General features: G+C 38.9%; 1 protein-coding gene across 1 annotated transcript; it reads right to left on the bottom strand.

Moving 5' to 3' along the window:
* Nucleotides 1-3014: 3014 nt before the first annotated feature.
* mamdc4 (MAM domain containing 4) lies at nucleotides 3015-20033 on the bottom strand. Its single transcript, XM_030743054.1, has 29 exons — nucleotides 19652-20033; nucleotides 18176-18268; nucleotides 17646-17807; nucleotides 17410-17535; nucleotides 17011-17244; nucleotides 16742-16867; nucleotides 15657-15812; nucleotides 15404-15507; nucleotides 14965-15120; nucleotides 12793-12883; nucleotides 12566-12682; nucleotides 12071-12163; nucleotides 11844-11981; nucleotides 11616-11755; nucleotides 10855-10963; nucleotides 10645-10749; nucleotides 10296-10430; nucleotides 10063-10190; nucleotides 9221-9437; nucleotides 8997-9134; nucleotides 8789-8916; nucleotides 7401-7491; nucleotides 6015-6164; nucleotides 5798-5923; nucleotides 5590-5711; nucleotides 5371-5476; nucleotides 4606-4775; nucleotides 4399-4464; nucleotides 3015-3921 (listed from the first exon to the last, which is right to left on the bottom strand). The coding sequence occupies exons 1-29, from the start codon at nucleotides 19770-19772 to the stop codon at nucleotides 3886-3888; spliced, it is 3684 nt and encodes a 1227-aa protein (XP_030598914.1). The 5' UTR covers nucleotides 19773-20033; the 3' UTR covers nucleotides 3015-3885.
* Nucleotides 20034-21023: the final 990 nt, after the last annotated feature.

Here is a 21023-nt window from a genome sequence, read left to right as displayed (position 1 = left end):
GGACTGTAACTTTCACCCCTGGACATGACATAGTTTTACAATCTGTATTATAAGATTAACATATCTTGTAGACTAAGATTGTTATAGATACAGTAAGGTTAAATATGCAATTCATATGATCGTGTATATATATGTTGTGCTTATGTATACATTAAAAATTAGCATATAATTGATCAGTGTTTTTATATGTTTTAGTTTCACACTTTTCTGCATCTTCAATAAACCTGTGGACAAGCTGACAAAGTCTTCAGAGTCTTCAAGCTAGAAAAGAGTTGAGCTGTCTGTCCAGAGATATATACGGCACATATACTGAGGACAGAACATGCCAGCCTGACTGGATTTTCAATATTGACCAAAATAATCGTGATTATTTATCAGACCCAGGACATGCTGGAGAGATTATATCTCTTGGCTGGCCTGGGGTCCCTTTCAATGAGCTGGAGGAGGGGGCTGTAGAGAGGGAGGTCTGGGCTTCTCTGCTTAGGCTGCTGTCCTGCAACCCGGCCCATATAAGTGGAAGAAAATGGATGGATGTATGGATGGATGATTGTGATTATGATTTTTTTTTTTCCATAATTGAGCAGCCCCAGCCTCAAGGCACTTTATATTGTAAAGACCCTACAGTTTTACTCTAGGAAAAATGTTTGCTTGGACTCATTGATGAAGTGAATGAAATTTGATGGTCACAGGTGAGATTTTGACCATAACTCATATGAATACCATATCATGAGTGGAAACACATGGATTTCAGCTGCAACTTGCCTGTGGTAAAATGCAAGGTAGTGATTCCAGCTTAAACATATTCTGCATATTGTTAAATGAAATGTGTGTCAGTGTTTGTCAGGTATCCTGTTTGAAGAAAACACTTTGAAGCCACTGAATGCATGTATGTGAACACTTTTACATGAGGAAAAACTGATTTCAGCAAAACAAAAGCTATTTTATTCATGTACTGGCTTTTGAGCCATTTTATCATGAAACATTACATCAGTCTATGAATGCTGTCGTATTTTAGTATCGATTTTGAGTTGTACATTACAGTAAATGTACCAGTTAAGTGTACCAGTGTTGTTGTGTACTAAGCACAGATTATAACAAACATGGAAGAATTTTCAAACAAGTGCTGGATAGGTTTTCAAATTTATTTTATCACCTGACGACAGGTAGCTCAAGATGAAGAGGCAAAAAAGAAAGCTCTCCGGGGCACAAAAGAGGGACATGGAAGAGGGAAAAGGATAAGTATGTTGTTGGGATGAAAAAAAGCTTTTCGAAGTGGTTTAAAGACAGGCGGAAAGTTATGTCAGTGTATCAAGAGGAGGATTGATGAAAATGAAAGGCTGAAAATAAAAGCCTGTATCAGAAGTCTTGTATTTGTCTTGTAAGTGTTTTTGGAAACATGTACAAGTTTAATGGATACTGATGAGTGTGGATGAAAATAAATGGACGAAGTGTTCAACTGGCAAGTATGACTCAGACTTGGATTCATCAGACATTTAGCCCGGGTGCAGCACCTCAGTGGCTTAAAGCGTTGTCTCAGCCTGTATATATGGAATTGTTTTCTCTGCAACAATTCCAACAACGATAATTAGAATAACAATATGAGGGATTTACTTTTTAGTGCTTTTTTCGATAAATTTTTTATTGAGCTGTTCTACTTTAAGCAAATTTGTTGAGGTTTTCATTTTTTATGGTTTTATATTTTTTCAGACTGCACCTGCCACACATGGTGGTGAGGATGTGTGTGGATAATGTCCTGTTTTTATGTATTTACTTGGCCCAGCCTTTGGGATAAATCTGGGATATCCCACTGACTGCTAGAAATTTCTTAAAGATTTTTTAAAATTAAGTCCACTGGGATAATAAATTATGCTGGAAAATGCTCCATCCATCCATCCATCCATCCATCCACTTCCAATTATATGGGTTTGGGCTATGGGAGCAGCAGCCTAAGCAGAGAAGCCCAGACTTCCCTCACCCAGCCACCTCTTTCAGCTCATCCGTGGAGAAAACAAGTCATTCCCAAGCCAACTGAGAGATTTAATCTCTCCAGCGAGTCCTGGGTCTCCCCGGGGTCTCCTCCCATTTTGGACATGGCTGAAACACCTCACCCAGGAGGCATCCTAATCAGATGCCCAAACAACCTCAACTGGCTCCTTTCCTTTCGATGTGGAGGAGCAGCATCTCTAGTCCGAGTCCTTCTTGAATGACTGAGCTCCTCACCCTATCTCTAAGGGAGAGACCAGCCACCCTTCGAAGGAAACTCATTTCCATTGCTTGTATCCAAGACTTCATTCTTTCAGTCACTACTCAAAGCTCGTGACCATAGGTGAGGGTAGGAATGTAGACTGACCGCTTTTATGTCTAGTTCTCTCTTCACCACAACAGACCAGTACAGCATCCGCGGTGATGCAACACCACCCTAATCCCTCTGTCAAACTCTCGCTCCACTCTCCCCTCACTCGTGAACAAGACTCTGAGATACACTGAGGGGCAGGTTGTATGTAAAGTCAAGTCAAGTCATTTTATTTATATTACACATTTAAACCCAACAGATGTTAACTAATGCATCTTTGGAGTGACTGGGTAACTGTGGCCGATGTTGAAAGAGCATACTGTCTGTAGGTGAGTCTTGCCTGGTGTGTGGATTCTGACAGTTCCCTCAACTCAGTCCTGCTTTTTAAAATATAATTTAAAATATCAGTCATCACTGCCTGCCTTTTGCACAAATAGATTATAATTTCATAAACCCCACGAACAATAAAGATTACCACAATTTCACACACATACACATACACATACACAACACACACACACACACACACACACACATATATATATATATATATATATATATATATATATATATATATATATATATATATATATATATATATATATATATATATATATATAAATCAAAACACTTGTGTTGCAATGCTCATTTTTATTTATTATTTATTACCAGAACTCAAATACAGCTTGTGTTAAAGTAAAGCGAATCCTCCAGCATGCCCAAAAACAATGTATTCATCCAGCACTCTCTTTCTGAACACGTCAGCTTCCTTTTATATCAACGTTCCTTAAGGTTTTAACCCGCCTGTTTCCAGTATTCTTCTCCTTTCTCTTTAAAGGGGCACTCCTCGACTTTCCTTCTTTCTGCATGACAAACTAGAGGTGGAGAAATTCAGAGTCCTTAATATGGGTTGGGCTTTATTTCCATATCGCAACTCAAGGGTTCTTCATTAGACCCCTGTTTCTGGTAAAGTGCCATACTTTCAAATTCCAGCGTCCTAATTCAGTCTCTGTTGTAAACCTATAGACTAGGCTAAAGCTAAGAAAAAAAGTTAAGAACCGACAAAGGTATAATAATGTTTTACAGACCCACAACCAGGAAATGATTTTATCTAAAATAAGAAGAGTGCCCCTTTTAGGACCCCAAAAAAGAGCCTAACCTGCTGAAATCTCTGCAGACAGGTTGGACTTAAAGTAAATTTATTGGAGCTTTCTGAGAGACCTAAACAGGATGTACTTGCAGCCATTCCTGTCATTCATGGGCTGTGTCAAGTCTCGATTTAGAGAAAATTAACCTAATATTCATCCACAACACATTAGACATTGTCCTGCTGACTTCTGTCTGTCCACAGCCAAAGAGGAGCAACCTCAAGAGTCCCATCTGATCTGAGGCAGCTTCACCAATTGGGTCTACTTCCATGGGTCAGTGTGTGGGCTATGCTTGCATTATCTGTGTTTGTGTGTGTGTGTGTGTGTGTGTGTGTGTGTGTGTGTGTATGCCATGTAAGGCTGACACAAGCAGTTCTTCTACTGTGATGTCGCCTTTATTTCACAAAACCACCTTTGAGTGGTGGGACTTTTGCACCCTGAGCCTCACGCCGCCTCCCTCTCTCTGGTGGTAGGAGAGACCTGCAGAAACATTAAAAAAAAAAAAAAAGTTTGACTGTCGCAAAGTGCAACTTTAATCTTTGCATAAACTGCTACATGAAAGATAACATCTATTTTTCTGCTGCACAAACATATAAAAATCAAACATAAAATAAAGATATGAATAAATTAATTCTTATCTTCATCAACTGAAATTAAAGCTTTAATCCCTGCAATAAAAAAAAGGCTCCCTGATATGAAACCCCAGTGAATCAGCACTTTGGTAAGAAAATATATGGATGGGCATTCAACAGGTGGTGACTTCAGCAGGCACCAAGTTACTTTGTCTCTGGTGTTTAAGTACTGGTATGAATGAGGTATTCTGGAGTTTATTTCTACCCTCTTGTGGCAGAAAAGTCTATAAACTTGCCCATATTAGAGTGAATAGAGATCTGTTTCTCTTCTTAAATAGAAAGAGCAAATGTCATATTCTAAAAAAGTATTGTACTTTATACTCACAGAGACATTATTGAACCCAGCTGCCATTGGATGGTTTGGGGCCTGTGCAACCGTAACATGGTCCTGCTGAAGTGAACTCTAATTAATTATTAATTCCTGATGATTAATTGGACACAGTAAATCAAAATCTGTATTTCTGATAAAATGGGTAATGCTTTTGAATTCTGGGTAAGTGTTGTGAAGGGTTTGAATGTCACATTTACTCACTGTGAGGTCTGATTCATATATGTCATTACTGAAACCAGGACCAGATGAGGAATTAGATGTCTGGCGTGTTCGAAGGTAGAAAACCAGCAGAGCGACCAGCGTGCCGATGAGCAGGAGGAGTACAATCACGGTTGCAGCAATCCCTCCTGCATTGTTTCGGTTTGGCGAGGCTACGGGAGACATGGGAATCATTTAGTATGTGACCTCAATAAATGCAGTGAAGTCAAACTTTATATTACAGTTAGAAACTAAGTCAAATGGCTGATTATTAAAAGCATCTTAGTTTGAAATCCACTGAATTCTCAGTTCAGAAGTTTTACATTTAAAGAAGTATATTAATAGTGATTGTTGTTGAGCTACTATGTTAGACCTCACAGTCGTGAAAAATAAAGTACACCCTCTTTCAGTTCAAGGGGCTTACATGTCAGGGCATAAAAAATCTGGCTCTTAAAATTGATTAAACCTGACATGAACAACAAAGCATGACAAATTATACCGCGCCTCAGCCAGAAAAGGGTGGAGTGCCCTCTCCGGCTCAGGGACGAGTTCCTGCCCCAGGTGGAGTCCTGTTATATAAAACCTCAGAAAAGATACTTTCGCTTTCACATTACTGTAGATTAGTGCAAATGACTTCACAGTACATGGGAAAAATAAAGGGAACTGTGCTGTGTTATCATTGTGTTGCAAATTTCACAATTTTGCACTTTGTGCTAGAATAACTGGAAAATATTGTAAACAAACAAATAAACAAAAAATTGTAAATACGTTTTACTGGATCTGTGACTTTGTTGGCGCAGTTGATCCCGATGGTGTATTCAATGTCATCCAGAGCAATAACACCTGCTGTGCCTTTGACCCCTTCAAACACAATCTGTTAACAGCCAATGCAGAGAGAGCAGTAAGTCGTATACACTTACATACAAGGATAGAAACAGTAGAATATAAGGACTACATTTAGTCATTTGTTACAAGTACGAGTCTGACCTGGTATTCCTCAGTAGATGTGATGTTGATGTCAAAACGTTTCCACAATCCACCAAATTCAGTGTCAGCCAGCGGGATGAAATGACCTCCAGAGAGTCTCGACACATGTAGGCGGCAGTCCGCTAAATACATTCATAAAAAAAATGCTAAAAATATTGAAAGATAAAGGCATTCAAAACAAGCATAAATCTAGCGTGTGTTTTCTTACATGACTGGGTTTTGTAGACCCAGAATCTCAGGCAGGTGCCTTTAGTTGGGGGCAGGTGAGGGCTCAGCAGTAGAGCACTTTGACTGACTTCTGTCCGATTGCTGCTCGGAAAGAACAGGAAGTGACCTAGCAGAAAGGAATGGGAAAATGGGTAAAAGTGTGACTTCGCAGCATCTGCCACAAAGTAGCTCTCTCTGTTTGTTTCGCTCTAGTTTACCTTTTTCTGTGCCCAGCGTGTGGTCCTCAGGTGGGATGGGGTAGTGACGCTCCATCTCCACACTCGTCAGCTCCCAGTCCAGTGTGCCTATGGTTGTGTTCTGAGTGTTGCTCCAGCTGCACATCCCTTTCTCCATACTGCACTTGGAACCTGAGGAATTTAACAAAACAAACACAAAACTACAACTGTGCAATACTGTGTAGGATATAATATTAAAGAGGGCCTATTACATGGTAAAATCCACACACTCGCAAAGGGTTTGGATAAGTAATTAAAGGCCTTTAGTGGCCTAAAGACATAAACAATAATACATATTGGCTTGCACCTTTAGGGTGCAGAGATGCAAACAAAGCAATTATAGCTTCGCTGAACACAGGTGTGCAACACTGAGTACAAGGATAGTGTAAACACAGAAATTGTCCACAATATAATAGATGCTAAAATAGAAAAGATACACTGAAGCCACAACAATATTATGTATACAGCACTGTCAGCGATGAAAGACAATATTGTATTTCAGCTCAAGCCAGTCACAAAAGCAGTGACCCAAAATTAGGAGTAAGGTACTGACTAAAAGAAACATGAAAAGTTTAAGTCCTCATTAAAACCAGGATAACTGATTGTTATCTCCAGCCCTGGCATAAAAACTAATATTTTCAATTCCTGATGCTCCCATGGCGTGCTTCCATGTAGCACACCGAGTGTCCTGAGGAAACTCCTGAGGGCTGGGGTAAAAATATGGGCCTTTATTACTTTTCCAAACCTATTAGGAGTGTCTGGACTTGGATCTTTTTACGCCCATCAGAGTATGGACTTCAACATGTATTTTTATATTTATCAGTGTAAGTGCACCAATGTTGGAATGAAGTTAAATAAAACAGTTAAATAACACAATAGAAACACAAGTTAAGTTGTTTGAGAAACACAAGACACAAGGTCGGAGTCCCATCACTGCAACTCTAAAGGGTCTGTTTGGGCCATCTGTCTTTCTCGTGTGATTGGGGAAGCTTTTTAAAATGACGCTTAACACCTAACTTTAAATATGCAGCTGTAATCTTGTAAACGTAACTGTGCTGATCTGAACAAAAATGGAATATATACAAAGATATGTCTAAAGAATACCATATTTTTAAGTCCATTCATTATAGTCTTAAAATTTTAGTGACTCCATAGTGTTGTGGTTCACACATTTGCCTAACAAGCAAAAGAGACTCAGTTCATGCTGGAGAGGAAAAACTAAACCCTTGGGGGTTGCATCAGGATGGGCATCCAATGAAAAAAATCTGCCAAATCAAAATATCCAGAGCTACCTGCTATGGTGACCCTTTGTGAGTAAGTGAAAGCAGCTTTTACTGCAGTCATAAAGTCTATATTGACAGTACAAACCTTGATCTTCACATGGATAGTGTGAAAGGAAGATGTCATCGATTGCAATGTGAGAGTCTTTCCCTCCGGCTCCCACCACCTCAAACTCCAACTGAGACAACAAACAGAAGGTCCGCAGATCAAATAGTACTGTGCAGAATTCTTGAGACATCACTCATTTCTTTACATTTTGCTTAAAAAGAAAGGGAAATAGTTGCAGCTATAGATTAAAATGTGCAAACATAGATAGAAATATAGTATATTAGCATCTCTGTCAAGGCAATTCCACACTGCTTCATTAATGTTGAGGTCTGGGCTCTGTGGAGACCAATCCATGACTGGTGTTGTTCTATTGTGTGTTTTTCTAGCCAGGTATGCTTTTACTGCACTGGCAGTGTGGTTGGGATCACTGTCATGCTGAAAAATAAAGCTGTTGCCAATCAGATGCTTTCCAGATCATATTGTATAATGGATCAAAATGTGATGATATTTTTCTGTGTTCATAATTACATCAGTCTTGACGAGATCCCCAACACCAGTGGCTGAAAGGCAGCCACAAACCAGGACAGAGCCTCTATCATGTTTTACAGATGGTTGTAGACACCTCGTCCATACATGCCAACAATTAACCAAAAGTCTGTTGTTTGGATTCATCACTCCATAAGCTCTATTACCACTGATTTTCAGTCCAGTTCTTGTGTAATTTGCCACACTTCAGCTTTTTCTTTCTGTTTCCCTTCCTTAAGAATGGCTTCTTGACAGTCAGCCTTTCACTGAGACCATTTCTGATGAGGCTTCAGTGAACAATAGATGATCAGCTCAACGGCCAGATGCATTTAACAGGTCTCGTGTCAGATCTTTGCTGGATTTTTTTCTTAGTCCTTAAGGACACAGCTTACAGATACTGTACATCTGTTTTAGATACCTTTTTAGGTCTGCTTCTTTTGTCCTCCACGTGTTCAGTTTCCTCAGTATTTTTAAGGACACACTGCACACATTGCCGATGGATGCCATGTTTTCAGCTAATAGCTGGAAACACCTTGGAATCACCGTCTTGGTGCAAAAATACCACTTTATGCCCGACAAACTGTGCTAAATTTGGCATTTTTTTTAAATAGATTGAAGCTGGAACAAATGATGTGTTTTTGCAACAGGCTGCCAGTAGCAAAGTATCTAAAGATGTAGCTTAAAACTGTGTCTTTGTTAAGGTGTCTGTTATGTGTGGGATGAGGGATGGCTCAAGATTTTTACACAGGCAGACCTCTGAAATAGCATTCATTAATGTTTATATTTTTTTTAAATAAATTTATTTAATAAAAATAAGAAAATTGTTCATTCTATGTAAAAGATAAATTAATTAATCACATTATAGGTGACTTAAAAATTCTGTAACTGCCTCCACACCGTACCTGCCAGTCCTCGAGCTCAGTGGAAATGTTGGCATAACCAAGGCGCCACACATCTCCTTGATTCAGGCTGCTCGTAAAGATCTTCACTCTCTCTCCCTTCACTGTCTTCACATACACCGTAAGAGAACCTGTGAGACACACTCAGTCAGTTTAACATTTTTTTTTCTTCTTTTGTCATGTTTGTGTTTTCTTTGTGAAGCTGCCTCACCAGGATTCACTCCTCTCATGTGATACCAGAAATGTAGACACTCAGTACGGGCAGCTCCTTGGTGAACAAGTGAGGTGAGGACTGCGGTACTACCTGAGGGAAGGACGCTTGCGCTGGTGTTAACAACCATGTAGAAACCTGGATAGAGATCATACAGCGTATGAACACGATTCTCTGTTTGTCAGTTTTCTGATCAAATATTAAACGGCGGGACTGTTTCTCACCCAGTTCAGTCTGCAGAGTGTGGTCAGTTTTGGGCCCATTTGATGCTGATGTGTATCCGTTAAGGTGGAGCCACAGAACTTTACTAGAGCTAGTGTACCCACACTGTTGGCCTTCAAAGGAACACACTCTTGGGATGCTGCATGGATTATCCGAGAACGCCACATCGTCGATGGCCACGAGTCCGTCGTAGCCAGAGCGAACTGCTTCAAACATCAGCTGTTGGTGAGATGGGAAAGAAGGAAGATGATATTAATGCTCATCATGTTCCAATTGTCTTACTACTTCCTGTTGGGTTTTTGGCTGAAAAAAATAATCTAAGATCATCAACTCAGGTTAATTAATTTATTTAAAAAACAATATTGGACAAAGTTCTTTACAGAGACTTGATGTCTGCGCTTCAGATGAAACGCAAACATAAATAAGCAGTAATACCTTTATTTAAAAACATAAAGGATGAAGATAAGTTAAGGTTAATATAGAGATGAAGATCTGTATATTAAAAAAAGGACACAATATGGAGACCTATGGTACTCCACAGGAGACTGGTGCAAAGAGGTAACTGAGGCTGATCTGACTGTCTTCAAGGTAGGAGGCAATGTGGTGACATTTTGTTTTACCACAAGGGGGCAAAGTTTAGCGTAAACATCAAACTGTTTATAACAAACTATTTTATATGATTTCTTTAAAACATTTCTGATCACCCCTGCCTTTCACTCTGTCAGCTGGGATAGGCTCCAGCACCTTATGATCCTAATTTGGATAAGTGCTGAATTAAATGGATGGATGGATGGATCTCATTTGTTTAGTGATTTCAGTGACTCTGTGTGCAGTTATTACATACATGAAATTTTGAGATCTGTTGAGGTACTGGGCAGTGCGCTTCATGCCAAATATTTCCATGAGCTCCACTGTGGGTCCAGAGGACCATCTCATAACCTTTGCCATCTGTTAGCTTCACATTCAGAGTGCCTGGAAGAAAATCATCAGATTTTTTTTTTTTTTTAACTGAAGAATTAATGTTTTATTCTAAATGAACAAACATGCCATTTTAAAAAAATATCAAATTATCATCACCTGTGTTTGGCCCGTAGACTTTGTAGAAGAAGGAGAGGCAGTAATCTTTGGGACCCGGTGACTGTGGAAAGGAAATTAGGCGTCCAAACAAACCGTGCAGGGAGGGACTCCACATGTCCACAACAAGGCTTCTGCCTGGACACAGAAAGATGGGTCAGCATCACACAATGACACAATGTAATAGCAATCACTTAATTCTTAACAAAATTAGTATCTTCACTTTCAAACATACCTTATAATATTTAAAAGCAACTAATCACAAAAAAAGAATTAATTTAATTAATATAAAGTAATGTTATTATGTTTTCAGTGTTATGTTTATTTCTTTTTTTTTACCTAATGAGCTTACCAACACTGATGGTGTGGTCCATCCCACTGAGCACGGTCCAATCAAAGTTGTCGCTGCTGTCCTGATACCACCCACACAGTCCCTCTTCAAAGTTACATGACAGTCCTGACCAAAAAAATGCTTGTTTTTAAAGTACTAAGCTATTTACTAAAAAAAATAATAAAGTATGCATTGTAATTTATGCAAACTGTAAGTAAATATTAAAATTACCTGTTGGAGAAAATGGATAATAGCCAGCATGGCAGTTGGTAAATTTAACATTTTTTACTTTAATCTTGGTACAAGGACAAAGTTTCTGAGCGTGAGCTTCAAATGCCAGCTGGAAAAGATAAAACAAAGAGCTCCAATGAGATAAATAAAATGCAACTGTTTTACTGTTTGATTTTAAAATAACAAAAAAAAAATCTTATCTATTTTATTTCATATTTTCATGTTTTTGTGGTCCAATTGGTTAAAAAATATTTTGCTATATGACTGAAATTTTTGGAGCCAACAGATTAAGAAAAAGTCATTAAAGGCAACCTATAATGCTTTTCCTATATTCCATCACATGAACTATTACAGTGGTGGATGCTCATATTTTAAACAATGAGGTCAGTGTATGTACAAGTAATCGCAGGCTTTGTACGATGTAACTGAAATTGGATATCTCAAATACAGCACAGAAGCCCCACCCAACTCTTCTGTTTGTTAAAGGTAGCCAATGAGAAGAAAGCTGCTTTAAGGAAGAAAGGCCTTAAATGGAGGGAAAGCAAGCTTGGTTAAGACAGTGGATAAACTGAGGGTACAAAAGCACTCCAGCAGAGTAAAATGGTAGTGGAAATGAAAATAATAGGGTCTCTTTAATGATGATGGTATCAGAATCTTATTTTTGTGACACCAGTCTCAGAGGCGTTGTATCTCATCAGTTGAGCAAAATGATGAATACCTGAGCAGCAAAACTAAAGTGAAACTCTTAAAATAAAGCTGACCTGGAAGCGATGCTTCCTGAACCCAATGAGTATGTCAGCGTGTTGCCACTCCTCTGCCTCTGTTCCAGTCTTGCTATTAAACTCCCACAGTTTAGGCCCCATGCCCATTACGCTGTCGATCACTCTGACAGACAGATTACCTACAGCAGAAAGATGTAAACAGAGTTATATATCATGCACCAAGTTTGTGTTCTGCAAAAAAATAAGACATGCAGGACAACAACTTACCAATATAACTGGGATTCCCAGTTAGTGCATAGTCAAAGCTCATGCTACAGATGGGCCCAGTGGGGCCCAGGAGGGGGGTCCGTGTTTGGGCTTGAGTCAGCTGCTGGCCTGGGGCCTTCGCTACATACAGGTACTCCTCTGAGAAATGAAAGTAGACACATATGAATATATTTTACTGTGAAATGAGTAAATATCAATAAATGAATAACAGAAAGAACGGTTTGTACCTTTGGCTGTGGAATTTTGATATAGCACCCAACCTTGAGTCCCGAGGCTGGTGTCAGTCCAGCCTGAGCTGCCCTGAGCGTAAGAGAAATCCCCTGCAAAACAGATTTATGGAGATACTGTAGTCAAAATGAGTGATTAAAAAGGCAACCATAACCATCAGTGATCTTATATATTACATGTTCAGTGCGACAGTCAGACATGAGTCATAAAGATTAGGTCTGTTTACAAGAGCAAGAAAAACAACAAAACTTGAATTTTTTTCAAAATTAGTATTTAAATTAAACATGCAAATTAATTCTAATAGGTGTTATTTATCAGCAGATTATTTCAATTATATTAATTTTCTTCTTTAAATAAAGTAGCTATTAAGAATAAAGTTGGTTAAGTTTAGAAACACCCTTCTGAATTCAGCTTCACTTACATTTCTCACCACTTAAAACATTGCAGACCTTTTCAAAAATGTCAAACTGAATAAATAGCATGAACACACTCACCACATTTGGCTTCATCCTCTGCTCCTTCACAGTCAACATGAAAATCACACATCTTATCCGGTTCAGCACACGGATTTTTGGGGGGTTTAGGGGGTATTCCAAAAGAAATATTTACTACTGACGAGGGGAACATGAGAGAAAATGATCAAACTGCAGAAGATGTTTATACCTGCTCCCTGCAGGTGATTTTTTTTTTCTCTCAAAGCGAAGACAATTAAGAAGCTTACCATCCAATAAACGACATTCAGGAGACAGCACAATGCTGTCAATAGCAATACCGCCATATGCAAAATCCCTGATTGCTGCCATAATCAGGATCTGTAGGAAGAAAAGAAGTCTCAGAGCAGAGTGGCTTATTTTAGATTTCAGCTACAATTATCTGAAATTACACTATAAATGAGGTTAAAGTAAATCAAAATATTTATTTCCAAGCTGCTGGATATCAATTTTGTGAGTAACAAAAATACAAAATTGAATTTGCAATTCAATAAATCTAAATAATCTAAATAAAATAAAAAAGGTTATGTGAACTCAAAATATTCTCAGCGTTTGCCTTTTAAGAGATGTTTTTATTTTATCCTTAATTGTCACCTGTAAACAGCTGTTTTTTTTGTTTTGTTTTTATTGTCACAGTGTAACAATGTAACCTCCAGTGGGTTCATTTTAGGACTAAAGTAAAGTAATACTTCTTTGATTTTGTGGCTCTCTTAAACCACCACTCAATTAATTATGCATGAATCTTGTCATATGTGGGCTTTGTAGCAGGCAGGGTTGGACCCAATAGCAAGACACGTGAATCCAGAGCTGACTCAAAAAACAGCTTTAATGCTGGAGGCTCTTGTAGAAAACAAAACACAAACTGTAAAGCACAAAATCCCAACTCAGGGTTGAACAGAGATCATGATACAAAGACTTAAGGAACAGAAGGGAGACTCAAAAAAACTGGGAGGCACACAACTAGCAGAAAACACTGATGACGATACAAGAAGTGGGCAGGGGGAAAACACAGACAATATATACACAAAGACTGTTGAGGGAACAGGCAACAGGTGGGAAGCACAGGTGCAGGGAATCACAAAAGACTAGACCAGGAAGTAGAACTAAACACAGCATAAGCGGCAAGGACTGACAAAGTAAAACAGGAACTAAATAAGAACAGGGACAGAGACGCAGACTCATCACAAAATTGGGGACAAAACATACGAGACAAGAGGAATGGCACAGAGGGACAAAACAGACCCTGGAGCAGAGAGACACTGGGATGACAGGAAGTACAAAGGGAGACAGGAATAATATATAAATAACTGTAACTAACAACAAAATACAGAACACTCTACAAACTAAGAATCTAAACAATAAGTAAACTTAGAAACAACGAAACAGAACCAAAAGGGAAAGAACACAAAACGCTGGGCACAAAAACAGGTTAATGGAATAATAATTATTATATATAATATATAAATATTTTTAATGTATATGGAGGCTCATTCCTATAACCATCACTCCTGTGTTCTGGTGGCACTCTAATTTAAGTTTATGAAAATTTGATATAGCAGTTAAAGTTCATAGTTATTACAAACCCCTATTTTAATTATTTAACCACAGCTTAAGACTGAATTTTAATCTCTGTTCAAAATCACTTTGAAAAATGTTCTGAAAATGTCTTCATCCCTGTTTTAAGAAATTAAAGCTATTCCATGTGCAAACGTTTGTGAGGAGCAGATGCCTCCCAGCTTTCTTTAACTGGCAGCTTCATTAAATGGTATCCTCAAAACACCAGTTTCATCATCAGTACTGAAGGGGCAACTCCAGGATGGAGGACAAGCCACATTAGCTGTGCTAATATAAATGGAAAACGGTTTGTCTAATAGTTAGTCAGCCTCTTAATGTGATGAACATGCATCAGGGAACACAATGTGTCAGTGACCTTTCTTACAGGTTTATTCTACAATAATAATAACATTGGCGGATACATATTTTAACATGGAACATATTGTATCAGTTGGACATACTGTGAGAATTATTTTGGCTGTCTATGTACATTAATTACACACATTTAAAAAAATTATTTATTTTAATTTTATTTAGATTACTGCAATGGCCTGTTTTCCACCTTAGATGAGTCATCTCTTTCACGCCTCCAAGCTATACAAAATGCTGCAGCTAGACTATTAACACATTCTAGTAGGCAAACTCACATCACTCCTACTTTATACTCTTCACTTTGGCTCCCAGTAGATTTTAGGATTTGTTTGATTTACACACAGAGCACTAATCGGCCGGGCCCCAGCTTTGTCTTCTTCGATCGCAGGCTCGGGATATGTTAGTCAATCCTCATACAAGATTAAAGACTACGGGGGACAAAGCCTTATATTAACTCACCTGTGAGAGGTACTCACCTGAAATGTGACATTGGTGACAATCTCCACCTCTGCCTTCACCCAGAGGTCACCCAGAGACCCACCTCTTTCCCACACTGGGTAGATATATTGATCTGCAACCATCACCGTCAAACCGCCCGACCTTGGCCCAAACTGGTGAGTGTACATCACCATCTACAGCAGGCAGGTACACGAAGCTCGTGAGATTAGGTTCAAACTGTGCATAAAATATTTTCATTTGGTCTAGAATTCAATTATTATTAACAGCACTGATTTAAAAATGAGGAGTGAAATGACACTTTTCAATTTATGCAATTGTTATTTCATTTTGCATATAATGTTTTCCACATTTTTAGCTTTTCAAGGCATTTGAGTATTTCAGATCACTGTGAAACAGTGGGGTATCTATAAAAATAAAACCGTCTGTGGGTAAAGAAGGCGACAGTTTGTGACTCACCTTGCAAGGATGTGAACTATTAGTGGGTTCAAGATGGTGACTTTGGAAGGAGGCCCAGTCTGTTGAAAGACCCTCATCAGGGACAGTGACATAGAGAAAGTAACCTGCAATAAAACAATATAATTTTTAATAATTTTTCATTTTTAATTATTTAGTTATTTCTAATACAAGGACACTTAAAATAACTCCAGTGAAAAGAGTAATTGGATGGCTTTAATAGTAAAAATTGCTCAGATATGTCAGAATATTATACCTGATGCTGTGTTTTTAGAATGATCTCTGCCTGGTCCTTTCAGAGGATCCATGTTGGAGATCTGCTCCTGATTTGTCCTCACCCATTTCAGTTTGGAAATTGACCTCAGGTCCCAAATGCACAGGCCATCCTCAAAGTCACAGCGATTATATTCAGCTGGGGGCACAACATTCAGTGAGTGGTGAGCTCAAACACAGCATCATAGCCATGATAGAATTGTACATAAAAGATGGACAAAGTAACCAGGACTGAGTCCAAAATCACGGTTTTTGTTTCAGGAGAACAAAGCAGCCATTCCAGCAGAAACAATTCTTTTGAGCATTTCTTACAAAAGCTAAAAGAGCACACTGATGCAAATTTCTGTTTCAGTGCACTACTTCTTAAAACTTGCTCCTGACTATGCTGTTTATTTAATATTCTTTTTGTCACAGTGCTTTGTGTAGGCTCATCCGAAGCATACTTTGCACCATCATCTATTTTACTATTGTTGAGTCCATGGTTTCAAAAATGAGCATCATGCTTTAATTATTAAGCCATGAAGCTATCAAATCTATACCAGAGCAAGAAATAAAGCAGCATATCAATATTTTACCCGTGCTTGAAATCATAATTGTAATTGAATTTTCATTTTGATTAACTGCACAGGCCCATTACTCTCTGTCACTTCTGCTAGGGTCAAAGGACCCTGCGCACAGGTTTCTTGTTCAAGAGTCAGATTAGTTAAGCAATAATTAATAAAGAAATCAGATTATTTTCAAGAGCCAATAACCATGCATGGGCTATGCTATATGCTGAGATTCACTTTAGACTACAAAAGTGGTTTTAGTGCTTAGATCTTGGTGGCCTTGGTGGTGCTAAAACCTTCATAAAATAGATTTTTACACACCAGTGTCTCTTCTGGGGCTATATCTTTGTCTGAATGACCTTTCAGTGACATCTTTTTAGATTTGGCTGACCCTCTTGTCAACAATAAGTCATTTTTTCCCCACTCTGTCATTTCATTTTGTATTGTGACTAATATATTGTATCTCTGGGCATATTCCTACATATTTATTATGGGACTCAGGTGAAATTTGATTTCTCACTGCAGTTGTGCTCATCAGATCCATCGCCACAGTCATCGCTGCCGTCACAGAGCTGTCGTTCCTCCACACAGGCCTCGTTGTTACACTTCACCATTCCTGCTGAACAGTTTCCCCCAGGGAGTGGTGCTGATGATCAAAAAAATCAAATCAAATCAAAACAATTGTCATTTATTGATCAATTTGCTGGAATTAATTGATTGTGAAACACTCCACAATGACTCAAAAAAGAGCAGGGACTCCTCGCGAATGGGATGTTTTGAGGGACTCACAGGGAAGAGCACAGTCTAGAAACTCCAGCTGGTCTATGGCCACATCTCCTCTTTGCCCCACTGAGCGCTGTGAGTGAAGAAGGATTTGAAAAGCTGAGGGAATACGGCCCAGAAAAATGAGGGCCTCCCTCCAGGCACGTATACTGGACGCCTCAGGACGCCAAACAACAGCCTCTCCACCATCTGGGTAGAGGATGGATGCCCACAAGGGTGTAGATCCCAGACCGGTGTGACCTATAATAAAAAATAAATGTAAACGGTATTTCATTAGCAGGGCAGGGCAAATCAATTTTAGTTTTAAAATGATAATTTTTTATAACTAGAACTTGGTATGACCAAAAAACAAGACTAACACAAGTGTCCAAACGTGGTTGCTTGAATGTGCGCTGCAGTTATTACCTGAGTCCCACAGGAAGTATCTGAGATGAAGACGACACGTTGCTGAAGTCTGATTAATAACTGGAGAGATCAGAAGTGCAGTATGGAGCATCTCTTCCTTCAATGCACTGACCCCCATAAACCAACCTAAGTAATAAGAAACATTGAACTGACTTTCCAAAATATCTTGTACTAATGCAACTATTTGATTGTGCCTTGTGGCATATAAGCATGAGAATAAAAAGACTATGCTGTACCCATGGCTGTGCCGGTGGTGTAATCAGAGGACGGTCCACTGTCTGGGACTGTTTCTCCTCTCTGACGTCTCTCCCATTTGTAGTCTCCACTGGACGATTCACCAGCCCATCCACACATTCCTTCATCCTCAAAGTCACAGACAAATCCTTTTCCATTGTAGCCTTGAGAAAAGAACATCATTAAATTAGTCGAACACAACACACAGATCCAAAAAGGATCAGGTTTCACATTCCCTGACACTCCATGCTTCATGCTTAGCAGTACTGCGTTTGTCAAACACAGTGACACACACACACACACACGCGTGCACAGGGAACAATTTACTTTGTGTGAGGTGAGAGGGGCAGCCTGAGGAGATTATACTGAGTCTATCAGTCTGTAACATCTGAACATGGATCTATTGTCAGGTCTATAGGCCATGTTAATCATATTCAGCACCTAAGTAATTTTCCCATTTTTGAGATAATGGCAATAAATGATAAAAAGAATCCCATTATAGATAGGATTAAATGGCTTTTTTAAAACTTACCACAGTTTTGCTCATCACTCCAGTCAGGACAGTCTTGCACAAAGTTACATCTTCCTGCAGGAGCTTGACACGGCTGAGCTGAAGAGCCAGCAGCTGGGTAATAATATAAAACACAAAGGCCAAACTTTTTTTTTTTTTAAGATTCCACCTGCTGATCAAAGCTGTATGAGATGCTCAAAAATCCCCCCACAAAAGAACACTGTGGCCTGGAACAGGTGACTTTAGCCATCAGATATTTATGGTTGTGGTGTAAAAAGTAATGAGCCCATTGAAGACTGGCGGCAGAAGCCCTAACTTGTTAAGGGTTGATGTAAATATGCAAATACTTTCCATCCAAAGATCAAAAATACTCACATATTATCCACCTTTGCTCAGGCCCAAACTCACTGACTCATGACTCATTACTGCCAAAGATTTACAGCTACATTCAGCTAATGCCAACAGCCTCAAAGGCCACAGAGAACTGATCAAGTTAACACCATCCGCTGAAGGCATCCATCCAACCAAAGGTCTCTGATTAAGACTCAAGAATTTATGCTTTAGTGACCTAATAACTGGAAATTAGAGAGAAGACCAGGCAGAGGATTTTTTGAGCCTGAATATTCCCATCATCACTCTGCTAAAAAAGAAAAAATTGCCATACTCATCAAAGCTTAAATGAAATATTTTTAGTAAAAGTTATTATCTGACTTCTCTAAACTGCTGCAGAAAGGCTCCAAAACACATTTGTTTATCTGTATGTTTGTTTATGGTATTAAATGTTGCCAAATGTAATTGTATATCAATTCAATTCAATTTTATTTGTATAGTGCCAAATCACAACAAACAGTCGCCTCAAGGCACTTTCTATGGTAAGGTAAAGACCCTACAATAATTACACAGAAAACCCAATAATCAAAACAACCCCCTATGAGCAGCACTTGGTGACAGTGGGAAGGAAAAACTCTCTTTTAACAGGAAGAAACCTGCAGCAGAACCAGGCTCAGGGAGGGGCAGTCATCTGCTGCGATATCCTGTGTTAACATATATAATTCTATATATCTTTAATTATGGAATGGAAAACAACTGTCAGCTTGCATGAAGTCTCAGAGATCCATAGCAGCAACAACTGTGCATCTGAGAGAAATTCTTCAACTATTTAACTATCTGGGGATTCAGTATCAAAGATGCGTTTTTACTTTTGTAAAAGTTAACAGGTGCTGAAGAAGACACGATTTTTAGCTTACTTAGAAATGCAAAATCCAGTTCAGTTCAATTCAGTTTTATTTATACAGCACCAAATCACATCAGTCGCCTCAAGGTGCTTTTTAATGTAAAGTAAAGACCCTACAATAATACAAAATCAACTAACTTCTCAGCACATTATTTTGCTCTATGTGTAGAATGGCTATACAAGCTCAGATTTATTGCTGCATATAATACAAAATATTTAACACCTACATTTTTAGAATAAAGTCTAGCTGAATGTTCTCTTACCCCACTGCAGAGTCAACAGCACAATGAGGGCTGAGCTCCTCAAATCAAACATCTTCTTTCTTCCCCTCTCACACCAGATGAATCTGAAGGTCTCCTCACAACCTGCAGAGACTTTACTCATTGACTCTGACCTCTTCTCTGTTCCAGAGAGATAACAACTGGACTTTAAAATCACCCAGCATGCACCTGCAGCCAACAACTATAAAACAATTTCCTACAAATGATGGTGGACATCCGTATATTGCTCAATTACTTGGTAGATACAGAAATGCAGAGCAAGTCAGATGCAAACTGCAATTTAGTCAAAAATCCAGGAAGGGATTTTAGCTTACCTCAGTTATGCTGAATAGACATATAAGACAAAAAACATGCATTATCCTGCTTTAAGTCATTCCTGCATTATTCCCAAACCATTACCCCAGTAGATGCATCTATTTTTGTGCTTTATTAATGAGCAAAGCTAGCAGTTTATAACACTGTATTTGTGTTAATGATATTAAAGTGATAGAATTATTTTTTTTTTGAAAGATATATCACTACTACAACATATCAGAGGCACAAGAAATGCTTTATTCAGGCTACTGTTGCCTAGCCTTGACCTACAGTCATGTGAAAAAGAAAGGTTATCCAGGCTTCTGTGAAGTCCTCTGTCATAGACTTGCTGCTGTGCTTGGAATCATTATCCTGGTGCACGACCCAGTCTCAGCCAAGCTTTAGCTGATACACAGACAACCTCACACTGGACTCTAGAATACTTTGGTATACAGAGGAGCTCATGGTCAACTCAGTGACTGCAAGGTGCCCAGGTCCTGCAGCTGCAAAATAAGCCCAAATCACCACCCCTCCACCACCGTGCTTGACAGCTGGTATGAGGTGATTGTGAGGTGATTTTCACCAAACATGGCTCTGTGCATTATCACCAGCCATCTCTACCTTGGTTGATTATGCCTAAAGAACATTGCTTCACAAGTCTTGTGGCTTGTTCACATGCAATTTTGAAAACCTAAGATTTGCTGCCATGTTGTTCTAAGAGAACATAACACACTTGGCAAACCTTCCATAGAGCAGAGCCAGGCAGAGTGTAAACAATTAAATAAATAACTACACACAACAAATATGGAAATTTGTTAATGCTTCATGTCTGATATATCTGAATATTGGACTTTTGAATTTTTTAATTCCTTATATACCGATACCAGTCTTAAAAATCCTGTATCAGTGGGGCTCTAGACATGATTTCACACACAGCAACACTGGCTGCCTTCAGGATCATCAAGTTCACTGCTTTTATCTACCAACAATTATACTGCAGCCACTTTAATTAGCAGTTTATGGCATGTTGGAATCTGGAACAAAGCTGCTGTAAAAAACA

This window comes from Archocentrus centrarchus, chromosome 12 (assembly GCF_007364275.1).
Source record: "Archocentrus centrarchus isolate MPI-CPG fArcCen1 chromosome 12, fArcCen1, whole genome shotgun sequence".
NCBI lineage: Eukaryota > Metazoa > Chordata > Actinopteri > Cichliformes > Cichlidae > Archocentrus > Archocentrus centrarchus.
This window is presented reverse-complemented; position numbering and strand designations above follow the sequence as displayed.